Below are 27,337 nucleotides of genomic sequence, written 5' to 3'. Positions count from 1 at the left end.
TTACTTTGTAATCACATGGTTGTGGAGGGAATAATCAATACAATAGACTGTTCAATTTGACAATGGTTTCATCAAATTTTGAGCTCACTTATTTGAATATTGACAACCAATTCATTGTTCATGGTCAGTACTGGAACGAAGAAATCCCCATCAAAGTATTTAATTGTGAATTCTGTTTTTGAATTGGTTCAGCGAGCCTGTGTATGAATTCGCTTTGCAAATACATATCGGAGTTTAATATTTGTCAAAGTTATTGATGGTTGATCACTGGTTTCCCAATTTAGTGACAAGAAAGTACCGAAGTGAGGGAAAGACGATTTCTGTTATCACTTAACGACATAAATTTTGAGGCACTCAAGCTTGTAATGACGCTAGATTGTCGATTTTGAACAATATGGCGAAAGATTTACTCGTGCCTGAATCTGAAGAATTAACGATGTAACAACAGTCGAGCAAGAAGACTTTCGACTTGGTAAACTTGCACTCGAATTATTGTGGTTTTAAAGGACTTGCCGAAGACATCATTCTATTAACCTTTTTTATTCAGCAGACTTGAAAATGATTCAGCCGTGGGAAAGTGAAGATGCAAGCTTAAGAATTTCTACACGAGGAAAATAAAATGTGATAACAAGGCATATTGTTTAATTACTGATGAGGGATATTTAGTCTAATCACAGAATAGATTACGTATCTATTCTGTGGTCTAATCGTACCTAATGAATATATTGATGAGGGATATTTAGTCTAAACGTCCATTAAAAGAAAGGTTGGTACGATTAAAAGAAAGGTTGGTATAGTCCTGAGAAGGACTGTTTTTGTTGTTGTTGACTGACGTTTCGACAATCTTAGCGGTCATCTTCAATAGTACGCAAACTTAACAGCAAGATCTTCTCTATGAGAAAATCTAACATTATATCTGAACGTATTTACTATCGACTTAGATGTTCAGTACCACGACCACCCAGACTATACGGAATACCAAAACTTCACAAACCACAAATACCTATGCGACCAATTGTATCAATTTGTGGTTCGCCTACATACGAACTCTCAAAGTACTTGACTGACATACTGCAACCACTTACAAACAAATCAAAACACAAGCTACAATCCATTGTAACTTTCATTAAAAAACTGAGCACTATACAAATACCGGACAACTATATACTAGTGTCTTTTGATGTGAAATCACTGTTCACCAGTATCCCACTTAATCTGTCACTTACTTGTACAAAAACCCTCATTACAATTTACAAACACCACGGACGTACTGCCATTACCGACAGAAGACATTATGGAGCTACTGGAGCTCTGCCTCACCGCGACTTCCAGTACAAAGGTACACACTACAAACAATTACATGGAACACCAATGGGCTCACCCGTTTCTATTGTAGTTGCTGAAATTGTAATGCAATCTATAGAGGAACGGACGCTCACGACTTACAAACATGCTCTATCTTTTTGGTTACGCTACGTAGATGACACAATCACAGCACTACATGCAGACGAGATTGATGACTTTCACACTCACATCAACAAACAGAGCAGCCACATACAATTTACCAAAGATATCGAAGAAAACGAAACTCTTCCTTTTCTCGACTGTTTGGTAAAACATGACAATCAAAAACTACGAACAACAGTTTATCGCAAGCCAACACATACTGACCGACTACTAGACATATCATCTTACAACCCTACATCACACAAAGCCACCACAATCAGAGCATTAACAAGACGTGCACAAATCATATGTGATTCACCGGACGCTCTCCACAACGAAAGCAACCATCTCAAACGTGTTTTTGACAAGAACAACTATAACTCTGACTTAATCAAACGCAACACTTACAAACCCAATGAACCCAACGAAACGAACAACTCAGTGACAACAGCAAAGATACCTTACATCAAAGGTACGTCTGAGACTATCTCGCGTATCTTACGGCCACACAACATACGTGTCTTACATAAACCAATCATAACGTTACGACAAGTACTAACGAACATAAAGGACAAAGAACAACCCAACGAACGACAAGGTGCAGTTTACAAAATAAACTGCTCCGACTGCCACGCCTCCTATATCTGGGAAACTGGCAGGAACTTAAACATAAGACTTACTGAACACAAACGAGCTACAAAGAAACAAGACAAAACTAATCACATTGCCGAACATCACCGACTCACAAAGCACAACATTGACTGGGACTCGGCAAAATGCATTACTTACAGCACTGACTATAGACTACGCCTTACATTAGAAAGTTGGTATACCAACTTGGAACAAACCCCCCTGAACAGATCACAACAATTACAGGCACCTTACAAACGACTTATTCATAATACAAACAAACGATCAACTGAAAACATTACACTTCACACTAATCCACAATGACAATACACAATTGACACCCACACATTTCCTGTACACACAATACAATGACGTAAGAATCAGATAACAAATACGGCCAACCTGACGTTAACTCCTCATTTGACTCCGAAGATGACTACCGCTAAGGTTGTCGAAACGTCAGTCAACAACAACAAAAACCGTCCTTCTCAGGACTATACCAACTTTGACGATCTACATCTACAAACATGAAACGATACTCCCGGGTTCAAACCATATACTTTATTAAAAGAAAGATTGGCAAATCTCTTAGTTATAAACAAAAAAAGTCCTTAAGGACAAAGGGAAATTAAGTTTTTATAACTTCGCTTAAAAGCAATTTGTGTTCTGTAAAATTTATCGCGCAAAGTTATAATTGATTTTCTGATTTTTTTATAGTTGCTAGCCAAGTGCTTGCTTGATTCTAAAGTGAGGATTGTGTTGCAAGTGACTTGCACTGTGTAGTATTTCATTAAAAGACCAACAGTGCTTGTATTTTTAACAATGAAGCTATTAAATTTTTAAATGCAAATGTATAGACTGGTTTTATGTATTCTATATTCTGTACATTCTACTGCATAACATACACACATTTTAAATTTAAACTGTTTTGTGATTGTTAAAGCTTTTTATACACAGTATTGATCATCAAGCATTTTTCTTTATTTTACTTTATTTAACTTTCCAGGCAACAGCGAATAATACCTGATTGTCCTTTTCTGCCAAACGTTTTTTTTGAGGTGGGGACTCTATTTTTAGACATTACATAATTGATAAATATAGCAATGACATATAACCTGAGTCAGCATTACGTAGCCTTTTGTGACGTAAGGCAATGACTTATAACGTGAGTCAGCATTACGTAGCCTTTAGTGACGTAAGGCAATGAATTATAACGTGAGTCAGCATTACGTAGCCTTTTGTGACGTAAGGCAATGACTTATAACGTGAGTCAGCATTACCCAGCCTTTAGTGACGTAAGGCTTTTCAGTAGGAACATTTGTGAATGGAAGAGTTACGTCGTACTATTTTCAATTATCACATAAATGATCAACATAATAAAAAGATGACTGAGCACGACGCATCTTTTAATGACGTCATGTCTCAACATTGGGATGTTTGTATATGAGAGAATTCCTATTTCCCTTAAATATTAGGTTTAACTACTGTTATGAGTACCAATCTTTAATTATAGTTCACTTGGGGCAAGTTTATAAAGATTTGATTTATGACTTATATTTGATTTTCTCAATGTGAACATGGACGAAAACATTTTGTATGAGTTTTCGTACAATTTCTAAGGTGAACGCTGTGCAGTTTTTTTTGCATTTAAAGGCACCACACTTTTAATGCTCTACAACAGAATGTTTTGTATACTATGCAAACTTTCATTATTTGAGATAATTTTCTATAATTGAATGCTGGTTGTAATATTTAAACCAAGCTTACATTGGAAAACAAAATGAGATAAACATAATTTCACAATTATTAAAGATAAAACACAGGCAATGTTTTTAACTCTACATATAATCAAACTTCTTCTGCAAATCTACATTTTCATATTACGTAACACAAATGCAAAGTCATGTTGTTATCAGTGAACTGCACATTTGACAAGCAAGCAAGCAACTACATATTTTAGTAAGACAATGATATGCAATAAATTACAATAAAATATAAAAAAACCTTCAACTACTTTGTTCTCCAGATTTTAGCTTATTTTCTTCTAACTTTTCCTCAAGTTTGTCTACCAATGCTTGAACAGCATCCACTGCCTCCTTGCGAGACTTGCGAACAGTATCCAAACCTTCTGAATCTACAGTATCTAAGTCCAGCAGTGCTTTCATAAGGGTTTCACTAATATACAAATAATTCTTACTTTGTGTATGGTCAGCAAAATCAATAATTTTTGGTTCAAAACCATTAGTTCTTTCCACAATTGACTTAATTCTAGTTATTTTAATTTCTGCAGGAGTGGGTGGGTCACCATGACTGACCTGCCTTGAGACACGAGGAGTTACTCTTGTTGGTGGATCAACTGTAACTGTTTCATCACAAGTCTTTTCCCTTTTTGCTTTTGAACTTTCAGGAAAACTTTTTGATGTACTGCTATCGTTTGTACTTGAAGTTTGTGAGAACATTCTTATGTTCTCTTTTTCTTTCTTATTTGATTGTTGGATAACGTTTTCTTCACCATCATCGTATACTTTCCCTACTTTTCCGCTTTTCTGCAAATTTTTACCGTTGTCCGATGATCGTCGTTTTGGCATTTTATTTATGTGATGATCGTGTTCCTCTTTACCCACATAATGCACCGGAATATCCCATCCACTGCCACCCAAATCACCCAAATGATCCTTTTCCTCGTCATTGAAGGAATTTTCTGCATGGGCGATTTTGCCATTTTTCCGAATCTTCTTTCCCCGAAACGAGGTTTTTGGTAGTGTTGGCTTTTCGGATACTCACTAAACACGTCTGATGGGTTATATAGACTGAAATATGTCGGTTGCCGTCGACCAATGTTTTGATAGAGTGGACGATTCGGCGCCCTTCTTCTATCGTTCCAACCGTAAAACGGCTGGTCATCGTAATAAATAGGTACGTTAATGCTCATGCTTAATCCCTGCTACTCATCAATAGAGAAAACTAATCCAATTCCTACAATTTATATTGTGCAATTATTTACAATGACTTCGCACAAGAATAACCTAGAAGGCAGAAGCACAATGTTCTTTCGTCATGGAGAGAAGTTCGCTCTGATTGGTCCGAACACTTCCATTCTCAAACTTTATTGGCTCTCGTTTCTCTGGATTTCTAAAAATAGACCAAGAGGTAATTATATCAGTTCTTCCGAATAATTAAAAGGCATATTGTAGTTGAGTTTTGCGAAAAAATTGCGATTGAATTGAGCAGCAATGGGGAAAGATTATTACAAAATACTCGGTGTTTCCCGTACTGCCACCGACGATGAAATTAAAAAAGGTTATCGAAAAATGGCCCTGAAATACCATCCGGACAAGAATAAGGCGCCAGAAGCAGCTGAAAAATTTAAGGATATTGCCGAAGCTTTTGAAGTATTGAAAGATAAAAATAAACGAGTTATTTACGATAAGTACGGAGAAGAAGGTCTCAAAGGACAACCAGCCTCAGGAGGATCATCAAATGGACCCCAAGGAATGCACATGGGGCCTGGATTTACTACAACATTTTCCTTTGGTGGAGACTTCAGTGGAGACCCATTCAAAACATTTAAAGATTTCTTCGGTGATGAAGATCCTTTTGCAGGTGTGGTGTAAATTTTTATCGACTAACTGTGGGCTTGTTAGATTAGAAACAATACTTGCCAAGGCAGGGAATTGTTACTGGACGATAAATTGAATCGTTGTGCACTTGTGCTGTCACTGTTTCACAAATAGATGACTTGCCTAGTTTCTGGCAAGTAGATTAATCTCAAGGAAGGTTAAGCATTGTTGCTAGTATTGTCCTAAAACTCTTTCGACCAATTTTGCCTGCGAGAAAAACGTAAACAAGGAAAGTTATCAATTATTTGCTATAGAAATTAGAAAACTGAAATTTCTGCATGAATATTGAATAGTTTATGCTCTGATTATCTTCCTTCATTTCTTACGATATTTTTTACTTGCATACAATCTACATAGTAAGTAGCTTTACGAGCTTTTTCAATCGCTTTCAAAACAAATCAGTAGGGCAGAGCTATGTAAATTTATGACTATTCACTTCTCTCCCCCAATAAGCATTTTAGCTTCACCCCTCATCAGGAGCTATGTGGTGTTGAAACTTGAGTGCTTTTCCATTCCAGTCTGGTTTTGTTGTTAGAAGTGATTTATTTGCATTCTTGTACACTCCAATGTTTATCAAGAATGATCTAATGTTTAGTCTTGGGACTTTATATGTACAAACTTCAGCCTTGTGCCCTAGTTAGGAACTACCTAAGGTTGAAACTTTAGTTTCTGATGTATGTTCTCCCATCTTTTTACTATTGCACACATTGATAACTGGCTATCTGTGTTGGATTTTTTTTCAGTGTAAACTTTCCACCAATTTTAATTTAGTTAAAGTAGTCTAGTGTTCACAAAAGCTTTCATATATACTTTTTAGCTCTTTCATACAATTAATTTCTTTAGATTTGATGAAATCCAGTGGATTTGGTCCACAAAGTTTTGGTGGAACAAGTCCCAACATGTCAGGCTTTCGGTCGGGCTTTGGTGGACTAGGTAACATGTTTGGGAACCTGCATTCTGGTGATCTTTTAAACAAGCAAGCACCCAAGGATCCACCTATCTATCGAGATCTGCCTGTGACATTTGAAGATTTGCTAAAAGGTGCAACAAAGAGAATGAAAATCACAAGAAATGTCACAGAAGGTGGCATGACCTTTGAAGAGGAAAAAGTTTTGACAGTTGAAATCAAGAAAGGTTGGAAAGCAGGCACCAAAATTACATTTGCTGGTGAGGGTGATCAAAAACCCGATACGACTCCTGCAGATATCATATTTGTAATAAAAGACAAACCTCATTCGCATTTCACAAGAGATGCTGACAATAATTTGTTGTATACTTGCAATTTATCATTAAGGGAGGCACTAATTGGATGTACTGTTGAAATACCAACATTAGAAGGACCATCAGTAAAATGGCAATTGAAATCTGTTGTGCAACCAGGTTCTACAAAATGCATGTCTGGAAAAGGTCTGCCTCTACCGAAGACTCCCAATCAACATGGAGATATGGTAGTTACATTTCAAGTTTCTATACCCGATAATTTAACACCTAATCAAAGAGATTCTTTGGCAAGAATGCTTCCGTAGAATATTTTAATGTTGGAGAAGATTGTTCTTTCATGAGTTGTTGAGGGTGAATATGTTTTGGAATTATGTTTATGTAAACAGTGCCTATATTTTTGAAGTATTCAAGCAATTCTAGAAAACTGCATGATTATTGTGCAATTTGGATGACATAAATTTGGCAAAAACAGAAGTGGCAAGTGAAGTGCTGATGACCTTAACAATTTCACTTTAGAAAATGAAAGTTTTAAGTTTTGTGTTTCATTTTCATGAGATAAAATTTCTGAATGAAATTAAGTTTTTAAGACCACTTTAGTTTAATATATGTAACCACTTTATATGAAAAGAGGCATTTAGTGTTAAGTAATATTTATGTTGTGGTTTTCCTGGTCTTAAATTCTTGACCTTTGAATATATGTTGACCTATGTTCAAATGATGACTATATTTTTCTGTTCAACCTTGAAAAACAGCCATGAAGATTTATCAGAAAGGCTTTAAATTCCAGTCAACATTCTACAAACATTTAAGGAAGGTTAAGTTTAATTAAACAAATTCGCCCAACTTCACTGACTGTAGCGCGCTTCCAGCTTATATAAATCTGTGTCAACCGAGATCCATTGCGTGCTAATGACGGCATGACAGTCATACTTTAGGCTGAGGAAGGTTAAGTTTAATTAAAAAATTTTGCTCATTTTGAGTACATGTTTGGTCAACTATCTATATTGTAAATTTAACATAATTATTAAAAGTTTTGGATTTAAATAAAAAGTATATTTATATAAACTAAAAAACTATTCTTTCTAGCTTGGTTTTTTACTTGATTTTTCACACAAACTTCCTCTAATTAATTAAATTAAGCCGAAACCTTTTTGAAGCATAGAGTAAATTTGATCCATTTTACTTGTTTATCTATGAATAAACTCTTTCCGAGGTAGACAGCTAAATGTTGTTAAAAAATTGGTGGAGGAGTCTTTAACAATTTTGAGAGAAAAAAATGATGGGTGAGACAACTTAATTCGAACAGTTATATTTTCTCATTGACTAAAAAATAAAATCAGTTGTAACGAACGTTACATTACAACTACTAAGCGAAACTATGATTGACGATTGCCCGATTGCAGCAGACAAGCAGAATTGGGGGCTATTGCAGAAGTGGCATAAATGGGTTCAGGGTTAGTGAACCCATGGCTCCCTTGGGCTAAGGAGGCCCCTGTCAGATTAGATGATTATCACCATACTGTGGATTAACACAAGAAAAATTGCACATCATGAACTTATGTATAAAAAATTTAAATTTAAAGGCTAGACACGAAAACATACCGGATGTGAATGTGGCAATTATTGCATTTTTATATGGTTATCGAAGGGGGGGGGGGCTTGTAATATTTTTATCACAGGTCCCCAGTTGTGCGGCTACGCCATTGTACTGCGTTTTAGCGTACACCGCTGGCGTACACATCTTGCGCTGTCCACAAAACAGCTGGCGCGAGCCATAACCCTAACCTTATTCCTAACCCAGAACATGTATTTTCTTAAAGTAAATGGTTTGAACCCGGGAGTATCGTTACATGTTTGTAAATATAGATCGTCCAGGTTGGTATAGTTAAGAAGGACTGTTTTATTGTTGTTGACTGACGTTTCGACAACAACAAAAACAGTCCTCAGGACTATACCAACCTGGACGATCTACATTTACAAACATGTAACGTATTTTTTTGTATACGCTCTAGTATACGCTCAAATGCAGTCTATCCCAGCATTGGAACACGAAGCAGGACAATCGTTTGCACTTAGGTAATGCGAGAAAAGTTATTGAGTTTCTTATGAAATGAAAGATAATTTTTAAAAATAAAAGCGTCTACTGAAATTTGGTTGAAGCCATTGTCGTGTTAGTGTACGACAAGTTGCGTCATTGCGTAGATGAAAATGATTTTCGTCAGATGATAAAAATTAAAGATGAAAATGAATAAAAATGAATGTCATTGAAAAAGTCAATCCTCAACTCGTGCAGAAAAGTCACATGTACTCGCCAACCATCATGTAATCTACGTACATATAAATTCATTACATAATCATACCTCACGCACAAACAATTATGACATTCAGAAACACCAAAAACTAAATACAGACAGAGAAAAACGGTCCAAAATAAAATAACCTTTCCTCATGTTTCTTGGTTTCGTTTCATATGTACATGATCTACTAGTTGTCATGACGTATATTTCAGTTCACATGCGTCCTGCGTTATAAGGGGCGCCCAGAAATTGATCAGCGATTCTCCCTGCTTCCCTGAGACCGCTGAGCAAAGCACCGTGGACTGTAGCAGGATAGTTACGTATTGTATGCTCCCCAGCAAAGAATACCCTAGGTTGAGCGGGACCCAGACCAGCGCCTGGACTGGAGTTAGCGACCGGGGAAGCCATCAAGTCGTAGTCGTTACCCGACGAGCCGGCGGCAACGTACGAGTAGGAACCTCGAGACCATTCGTCAGATTTCCATCTTGTTACTACGGTCTCACGAGGCTGAAAAAGAATTTCTTTTATTCAGGTTTGTGAAATAGCTAGTACATGATAAACTGCTAAAAGAAAATTTTACAATTATATTAATTGTAACTCTTCATTCTTCATGTAGTGATGTAGCAGTCTACTCTCAACATCCTAAGAAAATTAGTCGAGGAAAGGTTTTCACCCTTCTTATTATTTCACTATTTCTGGAAAGTGAGTCCTCTGCCATGTGTGCATACCATAATAAATCAATTCATACATTTTAAAATGTGCGGCTGGAAGAAATTGATGTAGAATCTTTCGGTTTCAGACTTCTCCGAGAGAAAAATCTACGTTAAGGTTCAGTGATCGACAAGTATAAAAATATTAGTTGTACTGTTTATTCACTATGCATGTATTAATCCTATTTTCCTCATCATTCAGTTGAAATAAGTGATTTCTTCGATTGTGATGAACTGCGCTTGTTTTGATGAATTTATGATGTACAAATTAAAGACTGGATTGTTTACAGTCGACGTGCATCTTTCCGATGCAACCACACGAACATAGTTAAAAATTAATTGTCCTCACCTGGGGTACATTACCGCTCCCAAATATCCCTTTGAGTACAGCAACACAACGTCCCACAATTATTTCGTCGGCAACTGCTTCTAACTCGTTGGCAGCTTTCCCTGCGACCAACGCTATTAATATAGGTGTCTTGTAAAGATTCCAAAACAAGAATAGCTCACCACGCTTAGCTGTTGTGCTTCCCACGTGACCAAAGAGGTTCGTCGAGCGATCCCAGAACACACGATCGAAACATAGGACAACCTAGAGGTAAAAATGAATACAAAACATAATGAGCTTTGATCACTTCGCAGACTCTGTGAACGACCAGTTTCATTTCACCCGATCCGAACGTTGTAACCAATAAGTTTTTTGCTATCAATGAATTATTGCAATTGTTAAGGTAGCCGAAATTTTCATTAGTTATATCGTAATTTCAGTTAGGAAAGAATTTCAAACTACACTTTTTTTTTCATAAGAACCAAGTTAATAAGAACATTGAGGCTGACCAAAATGTAGAACAAAATAAGAACGAAGAGTAATTTTGCTAACTGTAATCAAGCTAACCGACTTTTAGACAGTAACGTTTGTAAAGCTATGAAATACTAGTGTTGTTCGCTTTAGTCAGTAACTCAGATTTTATGTCTAACTATCGAGTTAAAGTGAGACAAGGACGACCATCTTGAAAGGTGGCAAAAAGCAAAGCTCAAAATGAAAAATAAGGTAAAAGAAGGTTTAAAAACCCAATCCTATCAAACATTTTAAAAATTAAACCTAGACTATCCACTTCGCAACAGTATATTAAATCAGGAAGAGCAGATTTTAATAAGCAATTAATGGATGAGGTTGAGCATGATATCAAGAATTGTTCAGACCGAGGTCAATGTTATCTGCCGAAGCGAAGATATCATGCGAAAAACGAATTCAATAATTGTTTTATCTTTCACCACAACTAACTGAAATATTATTAAAAATGATAAATGTAAAACATTTGCAAACCTTCGCTAATTTGTCGCTGAAACAACAACGGTTTTTTCAAGTTCTTCTCGTTTAAATATGCTGTAAATATGTTCAAAACACGCTTCGTCGCTTTTTGATGTTTTCGACTTCTTTTTTGCTCGAAAGCTTTTGCATATCGTTCTTAGAAACCGTGGTGAATTGTTTTGATTTGATTGTTTTGATTTTTTAAAAACCGGCTTTTAATGGAGTCCATATTAGTAGAAACTATTATCTGTAGGTAGTTGACGAATCACCGCCGAAAATGCTCACATAGTGAATTATAATCGTAAATATCGTCCGCTTTACCAACTTTCAAGATAGCGCCTTACCTCACTCTTAACTATAGAATTTTGAAGAAGTCAGATATCTAGTACATTGGGTTCTAGGTCATTGTCTTAGGGGCTGTTTACATGACCTTGGGATTCAGTGTAGCGTGAAATGATTTCGAGGGATTGAAAGAGTTCCAAAACTTCAAGGTTAAAAATTACAACTGTTTGTTAAGCACCACAAGCCATTCCTGTTGTAATTTTCAAATTAGGCTAAATAAGTTGTTGTAATTTTAAATGTTTTGCGTAGTTACTAAAACAGAATATTGTAAAATGACTCGAGAAGATTTATCTGATGATAAGTATTGAATCGTTTCCATTCGCAAAAATCATTTAACGCTTGACTGAATCCCGGCTACCCGGGCTCATGTAATCAGCCCCTTACATTGCTACAGTGTTACCATCAATTAATTTCGGGCGGCAGTAACTAGGCTGTTGAGATATATTGATATAGTCGATAAAATTGAAAGTTCAAAAATATCGATGTTTGATATTCCATTTTTTGTATACCAATAATATCGAAAATATCAAAATTAATGAAAATATCAAAATATCGAAACAATATCGTAAGTTTTACTGTGTGGTTTCCGGTACATTTTTCAAAAAACCAATAATTGTGAGAAAAAATCACAATAGGATTACCAGTTGTATGACAACTTACACACACAGACCTGGGGCAGTTAAGCAATTGAATTGCTGTGCGATGACTCACAACGATAGAATGTTCACTATTATGCAGACTGTCACCGTTGGTGCATAACGGCAAAGGTATTAAATAAAATTTCAATGTTTCAAAATCGAAGTTCATTGTTACTGTTTTATCACGACGACTTGCCAGATCAATGAGGTCCTTTTTGGAATTATTTAAAAAAAGGGAGGATTGCCAAAACGGTCCTTCATGTGATTCGTGTAAGAAAAAATAAAAACAAAGACAGGAAACACGTCCAATTTGATGTCCCATGTCAAAACTCACCACTGTATGATCTACACGACATTGATCACAGCGAGGAAACGAACATCATGCACAAACGACTCGTCTTAAATGAAGATATCTTCATTTAATTTCAAACACCGCACTGCATATAACATTCTTTCAAACGACTCGTCTACTAATCATTCCTGAAGTTAAGTGTACTTTTTCAAAATTCATAGTGAATAAACCTCTTTTATTTTCTATTCGTTTTGAGGGTGTATTGACCTTTTTATAAGTTTGATAATATGCATAATTCGATATAGTCTATATTTTTTTTTGATATGGATGTAGTGCAATTTTCCGATATCGCAACACCCTAACAGAAACTAAGTATGAAGCTACAAGCATCGGCTACACCCTTAAACTTGTCTTCCATGTAAAATTCCTTACTTTATTCAAGTTCCCAAATCCCATTCTGTCTATTGCTTTTGTTTTCCACTCAGGCAAAGGAGGATGAAATTGAACAGTCTCTGGCATGGCTTTCAAAACACCCAACGGTAACGTGATTAAGACCACGTCACCCTTAAAACTCTGTGTCGTGCTAATGGCCGCTTTCGTCGTGCTTTGTGTGATGACTTCGACACCTGGATATGAATTCAAAAGATCAAAGTAAATGCCAGGGTGTGTTTACAAATAAATTTTTGAACGGTCAGTTTATATGTACGTGAAAATATACGCATTTAATAAAGTTTGGAGCTAGAAATGGATGTTCGATTTCCAAAAGTTACTTAAATGTTTCTGTTACAACGTAGTAATTATTGCTTGCATTATACGATGACTTGCTTCACTGTAAATGTAGCTGGTCAGTTTTCATAACAATGGAAAATTTGTAATAAAGCTCAAACAGAACCATGGCAAAAAAAACAACAAAATAAAACATGATTACACATGTAAATCAGAAACAAATGAATCATCCAATTTACATATCACAAAAACTTCAAAAGTTCCAGAAGTACGGGCATGTAAAGATTGATATTAAAAACAAAGTCCGTTCAGTTTTCGATAATCTTGTATTTAATACAAAATTCGTGTTGTATACACTTTAAATACGGCGATAACGCGAATGCTTGACGTGCATAGAAATCGGCAATTCTTATAAACCGTTTTCAAAAGTTCAAATTTTTGCTATTTGATTATGGTCAATGTTTCCACCAACAAACACCAGAGGATTTATTGTGCGATAATTAAGCCTCGTACCAAAAGACTTTGTATGTATAGTAGCATGGTTTCGGATGCAATTTAGAAAAAAACACATGGACGTTTGTCAGTCACGTATGCTGATGCAGTTGAATACTTCTTTGACTTTGTTTGACCAATCAGAAGTACTTTTAAAAAGAAATTGACACTGGTCTTTACTGAAAATTACACTGCTCTCAATCTATCAGAATTGATAATTGTTTCACGTATATTAGCTCTTGTCTTTTGAACACGAGGTCGAGCTTCACTTTATTACTATGCAGTTGAAAGTTATATCATAAGTATATAGTAACCTGTTCGACTGTATCTTATCTGTTTGACAGCGGTATTGAGACGAATGTCAAGGTCTTCGGCGAGAGCTGCGGGAAGGCAAGCGTAGCCATTTTGTACAGTCACGTGACTACCACTAAATTCAAAATCGTCGTCCTGATCCCAGTGTTTCAACGAGAGGTGCTCTAGTGGGACAGCGTTAGCAAACTCCAAATTGGCGAAATGCCAGTCAAGAATCTGGCGGTCACGAGACGATAAGTATACATCACTAAAAAAGATAACGAGAGTAAGTCGATGATGAAAGATATTAAATAACAAGTTAAGAACCTAGGAAGATAAAAAAAATCAAAATTTAAAAAGGTTTGCATGAAGAAATTGCAACAATCTGGACTAGTTTCAGTCGCTCAACATTACCCTCATACCACCAAAACATCCACAAGCCTCCCCTAAACCAATGCATGGAGCCATCAACAGATCACACAGGCAGGGGGATTTAAAACAGCCGATATGGTGAATATTTTCATACCTTGGAGGATTATCTTCAAGCTCAATCAACTTTTCACCGAGTTGATGTTGCTCCTCATCCAATGCATCATATTCCTTCAAATAAAAATTCAAACATCTTTATTCAATTCACTGCAAACAAACATAATAATGCGTGCATTATTTTGCAATAAATGCAGTAAGAAATAATTGAAATAGCACTCGCCTAATACAATGTACGATCATACAACGTCGTTCCAACAACGCGTGATGGTGGAATGCTGGAAATGACGTTGACGATCCAAAGATATAAGAATTCACGAAAGCGTTTTTAAAGTCATAGCCATCACATACATTAAATGACGATGGCTACTGTAACTGGAAAAGGCTGTAGCGCGCTTCCAGCTTATATAAATCTGTGTCAACCAAGATCCATTGCGTGCTAATGACGGCATGACGGTCATACTTTAGGCTGATTAAATGCCAGATTTTATAAATATTCAACTTTACAGTAATTATTCGTTATGTTGTAAAGACAAGCGTTTATTATTACTATAAAACTATGTTTTTAAATAATTCAATAACTTATGATTATTGTGATAAGTGGATTTTGAGAAAAACTAAACAACGTACAGCAATTCAATGAGCTGCAGGCTCAGAACGTTATAATATAAATACAAAAAGCGCGAAGTGCATCTTGGTTGACACACATTCTTCATTGTTCTTTATACCTTGTAAATGCGTCTTTGTGTCGTTTTGTCTACCAAAGGTTTAACAAGTATTGAACAAATTCAAGCGCTATTTTGGCAACAAGTCGAAAGAAGATACTTAAATAAATAATCTCTTTAATACCTTGCATAGATAACAGATATCTCTGAGTTTACTCCTTACTTCGAACTCGGCATCGATGTCCCTATTAAACATGAATAGACTCGAGATTAGCAAGACAGCAGACTTAGCCACGCTAAATAGATCGCAATACATTTGCACAGCGGGAGAAAAGTTGGGCTACGACATCGAACATTACTTCATTTCATCGGGGAACAATTTTGATAATTCACTTTTAGGTATAGATGCTACGAAACTTCAAAAACTTCTTGGTATGCTGATATCACACAAGCGTTGCACTACGGGCAAAGGGGTGGAAATAGACTTATCGGAAACGTAACTAACATAAACACATTTCGTCACACAAACGGGAACTGATGTTTGGTGTTTTGTGTATGCACACTAGCTGCGTACCTAGGTTCGGGAACTTTTAAGGATTCTAAGTATTCTTGATGAGTTACAGCGAGTTTTTCTTTCACCTGTTTCATCTGAAAAATATTGAAATTTAAATTCACAGTTCAGACGATGGTACCCAATCTCCCATTGCTCTTTGGGTGCTCCTTTCACATTAACAATCAACCCTCCTCCATCCTCAACTTCTCACTTAAATAACACTGAATATCAAACAAAGCTCTCAACTGTTTAGCTGTCACATATACCTGTGCTAAAACCAATTTCATTTTCTCTTGAATCTCCAAAATTTTCTTGCAATGAATGATTTGCTGTTCTTTGACTTGTTTTTCTTGCAACTTGATGACCATTTCCAGGGCCTGTCCGAGGGTCAGCGGTTTACCATCGATCTGATTGAAGTCTAACTGATGTGTAATATAAGAGGTCGCTTCGAGTAAACGATTGAACTCTTGCTCTACCATGTCGTCTTTGTCTTTCGGAACCTGAAATAATTGTGACATCAATTCCAGATTTACATTACCTAGAGGTAAAGCTGAGTTATGGACACGCGAGGTGCAGTGCACATGATATTAAGTCTAACACTTTTTTTTGAACATTTCTCTTGTGTTCTGCATCTGGTAAGGCAGTGGAGTAGGCAGCCCGCAAATTTGGTCATGCTATGTAAATTTCGGATCATTATCATTATTCATTTCTTTACATATCTATTGTTTTTACAGTGAGTGAACATAGAAAAATTTACATAGTACGATCACACGTGCGGGCTGGTTACGCCACTGTAGTAAGGTAAGCGACATAAAAAAATTGTAAATTTACAACTGCACGTGACTTTTTAATCCACTGATGTTGCTTTAGCACGAATGAGTAAAGTAAATGATACAGTAATATCGAAAATTTTATATTGGAATTTGCTGGCTACGAGTATTACCATCGGATAGTGGCCATGGTCGTAGGAAGATCGATAACTGGAGGGGTCCATATTTATAAATGCATGATATTCGGGGTCAAGTTATTTTGAAATCCATTATATATGAACCATTATATATGGACCCTCTACCAATTATCGATCTTTATACGCCCATGATAATGGCAATAACAACATACAATTACTACCATTTAGTATAGTTTCACAGCGGGGGACTGGGTAGGAGTTATTACAAGTCTTTGTCATGAATATTTTTTCGAAGTGTTTCATGAAGGCTGTTCTGAATTAACGTACGCTTTGTTCGTTTTTTACTATCCAATAAGAGCCGAAAATAAAGCTATGACGTAACGTAAAAAACAATGCTACTGTACCTCATAGTGATAGCAAATAGAAAAAGTAAAAAAAATCGGAAAAACCAGGAAAAATTTACCAGATAACGGAATTTAACCAGATACCCGAATTCGGTTGACAGATCCGGGACATCCCCAACTTAAACCTAATGCTCAAACTTCCTTACGTTTCGTCCATTTGTCTCGAAGAGAGGACATCTCTGATTGATTTTATGAAGTTCCATGTTCACTTGGCTACTGAGAACCGTGAGAGGATTTCCACCTACAAGGAAAAAAGATAAATGAATTTTTAAACATCATTTTTACGCCGTTTGGAAGGCGCAAAAATGTCTAACAACGAAATTGTCACCAAAGAAAAGAAGCCCCAATGAAAGCTGACATTAAGGAACAATTGTCAATGAAACAACTTTACACAAACGCAGAAATTGTTTATATCACATTTCGAAAGACGCAGATTGCACAGTTTCAGCATTAGTTATTCAACACAAAGGAAGGTGTACAATACAAAACGAAAATGGTACATTTACAACAAGACTTCAACGTATGAGATTATTTTAACAAAACTCATCGCCTTTGATCATTCGCCTGCTTTCCATATTTCGAGAAAAAATTATGCTAGTATTAAAGTATAATTTTCAAACTAAGTCGCAACTAAAGAAGCAGTTGTGGGCTCAAGTGTTCAATATATTTAGGGATATTTTGAAAAATTATATCAACTTGTCTTTATATTCTTCGCTTTGAGCTGTTGTTACTAAGGCAACAGATCAAAATTTAGTTGAAATCAAAGTGTATTGGAGAAAATATCAGGACTCAACTTCACCATCCTCTCAAAAAATCAACGTCTACTTAGTTAATTATTTGGCTAAGTTAGAGTGGGAAAAATTGACATTGGCATGCTGATAACTCTTGATCGCAAATTGTCGTGTAAATGAGCTGCTTGGGGTAACAACAGCTCTTAGCTGAACCCTCGTACGCCATGAACATTTCTTCAACAAGTAAATTATTCATCAGTAAATAGTGAGAAAAGATATTTTCTGCATAGCCTCTTGCTCTAAAACAAACCATATATGATGAAGCCACACTTTTTGTGTAAATTCTTACCCAGTCCAGTTAACACCATTGCACCAAGATCAGCGATGTATTGTCCTTTACGAAACGTCGCCACTCGACCACCAACTCTTTCCTGCAAAACAATGATGTGTAAAATATTTAGCGCATACAATCTGTGACAATGAAATGTTCGACAAGACCAGCAAAGGTTCAAACGAGGCATTATTGCGCATTTACTGAGATCTACAAGAGAATGGCAAAGAATTTTTTTATTGCATATTTTGAATGCTTTTGTGCTGTCTTACAATAAAAATAGCTTTTATTTTTTACAAAAAGTTTCTTTTGCTGAGATATTTCGAGGCGCAAGTTGTCAAATTCCGCCAAATTGCATTAAATTTTAAAAACAGTAATAAAGAGCAATACATTTTTACCTGAGATTTGAGAGCATTACAACACATTAAAAGATTATTTCTTTGCCGTTATGAATGACAATCACGAAATACGCCTTAATATTTGTTCAACAGATAATCTGAACCCTCGTGATCGCACGCGTTCAAGAATATAAGCTTAACGTAAAACGCAAGCAAGATACAAAGTCACACAATGTACCATCTATAAATTGTGGAAATTCAAAAGTGCATGCGGCCAAAACAAAACAAAACAAAAAACAACAAAAAACAACATACCCTGGATTCTATCATAGTGACGTTAAAACCAAATGACTGCAACTGCCTGGCAGCAGTCAGACCAGATATGCCTGCACCAACCACGAGAATCTTGGGTGAATTGGTAACTGAAAAATACAATCATTTAACTTAGAATGAGTCGTTGGCCTTTGTATGATTTTAATCGAAAAGAGCCTGCTATGAAAATATGGCAGATGTTGATTGAAGAACATTTTACACAAAATTTAAAGTGTTAATTGTGAAAGTTATCCAAACGAAAATCTAAACAAATCCTTAGGGTGGATTTTGAAAGTTATCGAACGGCAAATCTACCCAAATCCTCAGCCAAATAAGCTACAATTCTCCATTGTAGACATTCTGGTAGCAACAACTATTGTCAGGAGTTGACATTTGGACATTTATAGTGCCTATATTTGATAGAAAAAAGCCCACAATTGAGGCCTAAAGAACTTCCCCCGTCCTTTATCCGTTTGTGCATTGCACTTTACAGGTATTTAACGAAATGGGGATGTTACATCAACATCGGAAAAAGAAAACGTAGAGGACGTGGCAAATATTTTCCTTTTCCTGTGACGTCACGATTTAAAACTTTTGCAACTGCATGGACTATGTGCAACCTGTTATGAATGTCAAAAACAACCGATTTTCGCAATTTGAATTCTTTTCTCAAAATGTGAAGCTCCTTTTAGGTTGGGACATACGGCAAAATTCCCCCCAGCCCTTCCTCCTAATAATGGCTTGGCCACACCCTCAACCACCCTCCTGATACGCACTCTTTTTTTACCACTCTACTCTTCACTTACTTTTTGGATGAGGTTTTAACTGCTTGTATACTCCAAAATTAATCGAACCATATCGCTCCAAAAACGCGAAAACTCGATGTACAAGCTTGCTTTCAACTACATAAAAGAAATTCATTTTTAATAAATAAGGCTTGAGTGCATTTCAGGAACATCATAGTAAAGACGTAAGTTGCGATCAGTGAAATGTAATATTAACTGGAACGATAAATGCACCGCAATCTGTGAAGCCAATAATGATACTACTTTTTCTGCGTTTTTAGAAGCTCCATGATGTTATTAACAACGATATACATAAAATACAGTAGCACAAATAGCCATGATACGTTTTATCTCACCAAATTAGGTAATATATCTAAAAATGCATATAAAATGGCATCAAAGCTGGCTTCAAAATGGCTTCTAGCCCCATTAGTGGATTAAGCGTTCCAGTTAATATTACAGTTCACTGGTTGCGATGACCACAAGTACTGTGGTCACACATGACGATTATGAAGGGAAATGGTTAATCAACGACAGTGTGACAAATATGCATTTTCCTTGATAAATGAGTCTTCAAATATGGTAAAGTAAAATGCAAAAAGGAAAATAGCAAGTTTAACAATCGAGGTTAGGAGGCCAGAGTTATATCTAGTTATATTGGAGATATATCTAGTTATATTTCCGTTGACCGCCACATTCAAATATTTCATTTTATTTTCACACAGGCAGGAGCACTTTTGTAAACAGCTACAGACGAAGCCAATGAAACTGTATTTGCTATCAAAATTTTTAAAATAGCTGTGGACGCCGACATGATTTTAAGGTAGCTAGGTTATTGCTCTAAACTACGTAACTTAATATGTGAGGCTAAAACTGCTGTTTATACTAGTCTACAACACAAATTCTATATAACATAAATTCTTAATTGATATCATTAAAATTAGTAAAGCTGAGTTTAGACCGTATTAAAGAGAATGCTTTTTTCACATCAAATCAAAATTAATATGGAATATACCAACTAAATGACGGCAAGTAAATTGCATTAAAGTAAATACGCAAACAAGCACTTGTAAATTGACTTCTGGGATAGAGAGAGAAAGTTATCAATTCATTCGATAAAAAAAAGAATAACGACTTGAATTCATTAATCATGTGTAAAATTTACCATATATAATCAAGACATAAAACTGTCTATAAGGTTCCTTAGCATCGGTATGACATGAACGCAGTTAGTCAAATAAAGACACCATCGCTTCAGCACAATTTAAGACTTATCCTTCAAGAACAATTCCTTTTCAAATATTACTATCCGGATTACCGTGTCTGGTACAGTAAAGATCTTCCAATTAGTTTGAACCCGCATTTTGTTTAAATTGGAAAGTCTTTCTGTAGTACGCATCTGATACGAACATATAATACCAAAATAAATTTGCTCCTGTGAAATGTTATTATATTGTTGCATATTTTATCACAAATTTTTGTAAAAAGACATTTTGGTGTCGTTTGAATTATTAGAATATAAATAGACATTTTATCTTCTACCTTTTTGCTGAGGGTCCATTTCCCGTATGGCCTGCTCTATGATTAATTGCTGTTTTGGGTTAGCCAACCACAGTTGAAGCTATAAGAATAACATTCAAAGGAATTTTAACAAATATTCTGGAAGAATTGTCCGTTAGTGTGCAGTAATAGTTATATATTATGGGCTAACTTCATCAGCTACCAAAATTTCCTTTGTTACAAGGCTGTTTAATGACGTAGTGCATTCTACACAATACATGTGATCAGTGGCACATCAACGCTTATTTGACAGGAGGGTTGAAGCTATTTCAATGGGGTTGCATCTTTATTCTAGCTAAAGTTGCAAGAGCCTCAGGTTATTGTGAACCTTAAGTGAACTGTTTGAGTGAATCTATGAGTGAACCAAGGTGTGAGCCCAAAATGACTCTGAAGATGACTACCGCTAAGGTTGTCGAAACGTCAGTCAACAACAACAAAAACAGTCCTTCTCAGGACTTTATTAACCTGGACGATCATCATTTACAAACATATAACGATACTCCCGGGTTCAAACCATTTACTTTATATAAAACAGCCCATATGCAGTTTATCAACCGTTAATGAAAATTTGATTGAGTGAATTGCAGAATAAATATAACTTCCCGATTGGACAAATAAGAAATAACATAGTTCGGTGAAAATAACAGAAAACACTTTTGTTTGAAATTGTGTTATGATATCACTGAGACTTTCGAGAGAAGTGCAGAATAATTTTAACTTCCCAATCTGGCAAAATACATACCACGGCGATAATAAGCATAAAGGCATAATTTTAAAACAGGTTACCCTTTCTATGTTTGCTTTTTATGGCTATAACCAGTGTTTCTACGTTAGTGTCTCTCAATCTTTTAGTGAATCGTGTAAAATGAAGATTTTGATCTTGTAAACAAATCCAACCCAAAAAAGAAATACGAGCAAAATTTTTGAAATTCTTCGCAGACCATCCGAAATTCAAGGACTGACTTCAATAGTAAAATGAGCTGCCCCACTGCAAGCTTTGCGATTGTAATTTTCGCAGGAAAACATGCCTAATAGTGATGCAAACATATGGTAAATACCACAAACAAATACGTTTTGGAAATCAAGGAAATGTTAAGGTAATTACATCCTAATTCAAAATTTCAAGGAAATTCAAGGAATTTTAGTGCAGAATAAAGGAAATCTTGATTGTACGTTGTGGAAACACTGTAGGTAATTGCCTTTTATTTGACTATTTTTGTTTTACTCTTCGATTTCATTAGCCTTCGATTTCATAGTTTTACTCTTCGATTTCATACTGTTATGATACTTGTGTACAGTACGTTTTATCATTTTTCATTGGGGGAGGTATGCTACAGAATTTTGGGGGTACTTAACCCACTCCAACCCCCAGAAACTACGCCCTGACATGTGATTTTATTGCCATACCAGTCTGTTTCTGACATAAAGAAACTGCCTCTGAACATTTGGTTGACCATCTGAAATATCCCGAAAGTAATTGCTTTCCTGGGTTGTCATTTTGTCATACGGCAAACGACTTTGAAAGGCAGCACCCTCAAGGCCTAGAATGAGGTGAAAACAATAAAATGAAAAACTGCAGAGTTAAAATCACAATGTAGCTCACACAATCTGATACAAAAATTGAAATATGCACATGGATGTGATTGTGGATTAGATCAGCTTGAAGGCAAATTACTGGCATGTACGCCCCCATTCTCTTAAAAGAATATTAGCAATTCTCTGTGTACAATTTGCACACACAAACATTTGGTTTGACTCTACATGTCCACATAAACTTGTACATGTGAAATGTTGAATCCTCACTCACCTGTAGGTAAGTCATCATCATCTTCATCATCATCATTTTCCATCATGTCCTTCTCAGATTGTTTTGAATTTTGTCGATCAAACTCCACACCATTATCCTTAAGAAGCTCTGAGTCAGACTGTTCATCATCTGTCAGTTTTGCCAACTTTTCATCCACTTCAGAGTATTCAACCTAGAAAATAATAACAATGAACACTATTGAAGATGTGAGCAACCTGTCTGCTTATTTACTCCTGCTGTGCTAACTAGGTATCTTGTATTCACTTACTGACAATATAGTATTTCTCATGAAATAATTTAATATAAAGAGATGACATTTACATTGAAAAAAAAGAAATCAGACTTGCTTGGGGTGAGCCGAGTCGGGTTGTCAGTAGTGCATACAACGAAATCAGTGCAGCCGAGAATGCAGAGCAATGTGACTATATATGCAATCTTTTTAACCAATCAAATAAAAACAACCCCTCCCTGTTCTGAGCTTTGGAATTATACAAAGCGGGTGGGAGAGTCCAAGTTATCACACTAAATCTAGTTAAACACTGGCATGTATGACCTCATTGTGTTGGAGGGGCTATTAATCTCTCGTTGATCTCTCCAGCAATTGTTTCTAATAGAGCAAATTTGTAAAATCAGGAAAATTAACTGCGAAAACCAAGAATGTAGTAAAAAAAATGTGGTTGGTAATTTGATATTTTGTGTGTTACCACTGCAGTGGCTGGAAAATGTGTTAAAACTACATATTCGTCTATCTGGTATCTTAAAATAAAACTTCCAATAAAAAAATTAAAGATAACATTTAGGCACTATATATAATAGGCATGTATAAGAAGTATTTTATCAGAAGAAACAAGAGAAATTGGGAGCTAGAAAGACAGACACTTGTTGACATAAAGTTAACATCCATCACAAGAGATGAATTCAAAGGCATAAACATATGTTCAGTATAACTTAACATTACTATTTAGTTTAAATTTCTAATGAAAATAATTCATTGAATACTTATTATGCAATCTTAAAAAAAGTGCATGCCATTCTTCACAAAGCTCAGTACTGCAATTTTATTCTTGATTTGTATGGCAGTTATTAATCACCTTATAATCACACTTTGATATGACAAAATGAACTTTATGATAAATCAGCACATATATATTGCAACCTAAAAAGACCTAACAACTTAGGATCATAATATTTACCCTACTGTAGATGTAAAAAAAAACTTGGAAAAAAATCTGATGAAAGAAAGACATCATGAAGCTTGCCTGACTTGAGGTAATGAAAAGCAAAAGAAAAGTGCAGGAAGCTTATGCAAACCTAGAACCTTCTCTATCACTTAAAACAATACATGAACTATAATGCATAGTTTCTCAACAGATAGTTAATTTTTCAATGACATAAACATGTTAACTTTTGATTGAGAGTTCTGCAAATAGCAAAATTTAAGCAAGATCATGGTATTTTTATGATTAAAAGACAGATTCTGACCTTTTCAAGTCAAAGTTAAAGCTTGGATATTATTATACTTGGCAAAATTTGAGCACTAAAGTTCATTTATTAAATCACTAAAACTTTAGAAAATAGAGCTAGCTGGCCAATCTGCTTACAAGTAACTTAACAATTAATAATTTGAAATGAAATTTGAAAATTTAAATTATAAACTTGAATTGATTAAAACTGATTTATAAGGTGGGAGGGAGGTATTAAAAATCATGTCCAAATGCAATGAGCTAAATATTGTACTGTAAATGATCTCATAAATATGCATCTATCAAATAAATGCTTCATATCTTATAAATGCTGTCCCTCCTCACCCCCAGAGTGTGAATTTGTATTAGGGGCTAGAAAACACTTAAAAACACTTAATGCTTAGAAACAATTAACTTCAATAAATGCCTGAATTATGCCATATTCATCGGTGATGAAATTTTCAAGAATTATCAAGACAAGATTTATCAGCCCAGAGCAGCAATAGGAAAGTCTCGCACAACAAGTAAACTGCAATTCAGTTATATGATGAATTGGAATAGCAGTCAAAAAATTTCCAAATGAAACATTTGGTAGAAATCACATTGGATGTGGTCATAATGTTGAAATATCAATACTAAGCATTAATGGTGTAAAGGATTGTACAGCTAAAAGCACATGTCACAAACTTTAAGTTTATCTTCATAGTTCAGCATGTGTGTCAATCAGTGTGTTTGAGAAATTCATTTACATTTTCATGAAATTAAGGGCTTAAAGTGTTTTACTTTAAAGTTTCCCATCATGGAGATACATATTTAACCCACACTATTACTTGTGTTACATTTTATCACCATGCGAACAACATGGTAATGCAAATTCATGACTAAATAGTGGACCGGAAAATTAACATTTTAGAGCCTATTTATTTAGTCCTAGTAGGAAAATTTTTATCTATTAATTCACTCATTTCACTTACTGTGAAAATAATAGATTTCTGAAGAAATGAATATAATCCTAGTGCTATATTTACAATAGGATGAGTACACACATGCATACACACACCTGATTAAAAAATAAGCAAAAACATTATTTGCCATAAAGATGACTTAGTCTGTGAACTTACTTGTTTACGTTTTTCTGCCAGGCAGATTAGGTCGATTGCTTTTAGCTAACACCACACTACCAAAAATGCTTAATATTTCATGGGATACATCTGCCTGCCAGCTATAAGTAAACAAACTAAGTCCTCCATAGTTTTCAAATCGTTGTTTCATTTTAATCACAAAGATTCTTCATTAAAAACAGCAAAATAGTCTAAAATGCTACAGTGCGTAGTATGAGAACTAGTCCACGTTTATTCTCAATTCTTTTGATTGAAGAACACTTGAAATAAATTCGAATTGACTCTACATACGTGTGTTAAATTTACCTAACAGATAAACGCTACAATCCTTCTCCATTCAAAACATTAAACATTTAAAGAGCTGATGAAAGGGAAGCTTTAATATAATGCTCGTCTTATATTACTTCAACCAGAGTTCGCCTTGTATTTCAAATTCTCAAATTAAAACGAACAAACGAGGTACAACTTTAAATTTAAATTGCCAATCGCTGAAGCAGTCATCTTTCTTAAAAATTCCAAAGAAATCCCGCGCGGAATACAAAAAAATATTACGTATAATAATTAATCCCATGGGACGTACTGTATTTCGAAAATTTTTAACTCTGACGCGCTTTGTTATATATTAGAACTTTTATTTACGATGCATATGTCGCCATATTAAATGCAGCGATGCAGATGACATAACAAAGTGTTCTTTATTTACAGTAAAAGATACTAAAAGATAATATAAGACGAAAAAGCTGTAATATCTTACTGAGTTTATGATTCTCTTCATTTTGATCTTTTGTGTATTCAAAACTCGTAGAATTTAAACCAAAAACGCGATCTGCTTGACCGCCCCGAATTAGTAAGATTTAACAAGAGCCATTGTTGACAGCACATGGCAAATAGTACCGGTTGACTTAAACAATGGGGGACATTTATGTAAAAATAACTTAAATTATTCCGCATTTGCTAAGCATATTTTATCTTAATGCTACCCACTTTCACATTTTGCAATGTCGAAGTGCTGGCACGTTGTTATGACAAAACAAAGTTGCAAAAAATATTTCATTTGATTATAGACGACAAACAGCTTTTGGGAAACGATCCGGCTGGTCAAATTATCAATTACATATCATCGATAATATTGCTGGAATTACCACGAATAATCAAGCAGGCACTCACTCGTTTGACCTCCTCAAGGGCAGAATTTATATCATTAAGGGTGAAAAATGCCCAATTCTCGCGAGACTTTCACGCCATCTATTTAACTTTTGAAAATGACTTGCATTTAAAATGCAACTTCGGTCTGTTTGTACATAAATTTGGACGATGTATTCAACTGAACTTATAAATTCATGGTCGGCCTCGATTTTGTAATTTACCTTTTTAACCGTCTGTGGTGTGAAAAAATGTAAATTTCGCAAGAAGAAGGTTGTGATGTGTGTGAAGAGAGCTCAAAATTTCATATCGGTCGCTGCGCTATCTTAACCATATTTTACAGGCTAAACTAAAAAGGTTGAATATACATACTTTGGCACGTTTACGTTGACTAGTTCGCCGATTTAAATCGGTCATGAGATGTTTCTCTCCTTTGTTCGTGTTTGGATAGCCGTAACTAGATACGGAAGAGCTTGAATGTATCATGGCGTCTTCCCGATGATGTGGTAATGAAGACTTGATAAATTCACTATTGCTAGCTTTCATGTAGTTCGTAGCACCAAACGAACTAGACATTATTAAATCCAAATGGTCTACAAGTAATTTGAACTTGGTTTGAACACTGCTAGTTTCAACAAGTTCCGATGGTAAAACCAGAAATCTTCACTGAAATGAATGTTTTAAACCTTTTCACTACGCAACGAGCAAACGCTG

General features: G+C 35.4%; 3 protein-coding genes and 2 long non-coding RNA genes across 6 annotated transcripts; 3 read left to right on the top strand and 2 right to left on the bottom strand.

Annotated features, from left to right (window-relative positions):
- The first annotated feature begins 77 nt into the window (after window positions 1–77).
- On the top strand, window positions 78–635 carry LOC124442603. Its single transcript, XR_006947302.1, has 2 exons — window positions 78–472; window positions 548–635. It is a non-coding gene; the product is annotated as an uncharacterized LOC124442603 (long non-coding RNA).
- A 3,270-nt stretch (window positions 636–3,905) lies between these two features.
- LOC124441100 lies at window positions 3,906–5,054 on the bottom strand. Its single transcript, XM_046991531.1, has one exon. It carries the CDS (start codon window positions 4,662–4,664, stop codon window positions 4,083–4,085), a length of 582 nt encoding a protein of 193 aa, XP_046847487.1. The 5' UTR covers window positions 4,665–5,054; the 3' UTR covers window positions 3,906–4,082.
- Window positions 5,055–5,254: 200 nt separating this feature from the next.
- On the top strand, window positions 5,255–7,990 carry LOC124441098 (dnaJ homolog subfamily B member 1-like). The gene is made up of 2 exons (XM_046991530.1): window positions 5,255–5,679; window positions 6,540–7,990. The coding sequence occupies exons 1-2, from the start codon at window positions 5,310–5,312 to the stop codon at window positions 7,220–7,222; spliced, it is 1,053 nt and encodes a 350-aa protein (XP_046847486.1). The 5' UTR covers window positions 5,255–5,309; the 3' UTR covers window positions 7,223–7,990.
- Window positions 7,991–9,205: 1,215 nt separating this feature from the next.
- LOC124441854 (lysine-specific histone demethylase 1A-like) lies at window positions 9,206–27,337 on the bottom strand. Of its 2 annotated transcripts, none has more exons than XM_046992315.1 (16): window positions 26,996–27,337; window positions 22,897–23,068; window positions 22,497–22,630; window positions 21,072–21,150; window positions 19,551–19,646; window positions 18,748–18,854; window positions 18,113–18,194; window positions 17,179–17,273; window positions 15,988–16,221; window positions 15,743–15,816; window positions 15,353–15,413; window positions 14,544–14,617; window positions 14,041–14,285; window positions 12,941–13,134; window positions 10,274–10,516; window positions 9,206–9,721 (listed from the first exon to the last, which is right to left on the bottom strand). In XM_046992315.1, the coding sequence occupies exons 1-16, from the start codon at window positions 27,197–27,199 to the stop codon at window positions 9,428–9,430; spliced, it is 2,388 nt and encodes a 795-aa protein (XP_046848271.1). In that variant the 5' UTR covers window positions 27,200–27,337; the 3' UTR covers window positions 9,206–9,427. The 2 variants fall into 2 exon arrangements, with proteins under 2 accessions (XP_046848271.1, XP_046848273.1); XM_046992317.1 differs by lacking the exon at window positions 26,996–27,337 and adding an exon at window positions 26,235–26,371.
- On the top strand, window positions 9,601–13,445 carry LOC124441855. The gene is made up of 3 exons (XR_006947016.1): window positions 9,601–9,746; window positions 9,831–10,522; window positions 12,994–13,445. It is a non-coding gene; the product is annotated as an uncharacterized LOC124441855 (long non-coding RNA).

The sequence above is a fragment of the Xenia sp. Carnegie-2017 genome, unplaced genomic scaffold, assembly GCF_021976095.1.
Source record: "Xenia sp. Carnegie-2017 unplaced genomic scaffold, XeniaSp_v1 HiC_scaffold_20, whole genome shotgun sequence".
Taxonomy (NCBI): domain Eukaryota; kingdom Metazoa; phylum Cnidaria; class Anthozoa; order Malacalcyonacea; family Xeniidae; genus Xenia; species Xenia sp. Carnegie-2017.
The sequence above is the reverse complement of the archived record's forward strand: the minus strand, read 5'-3'. Positions and strand labels throughout refer to the sequence as shown.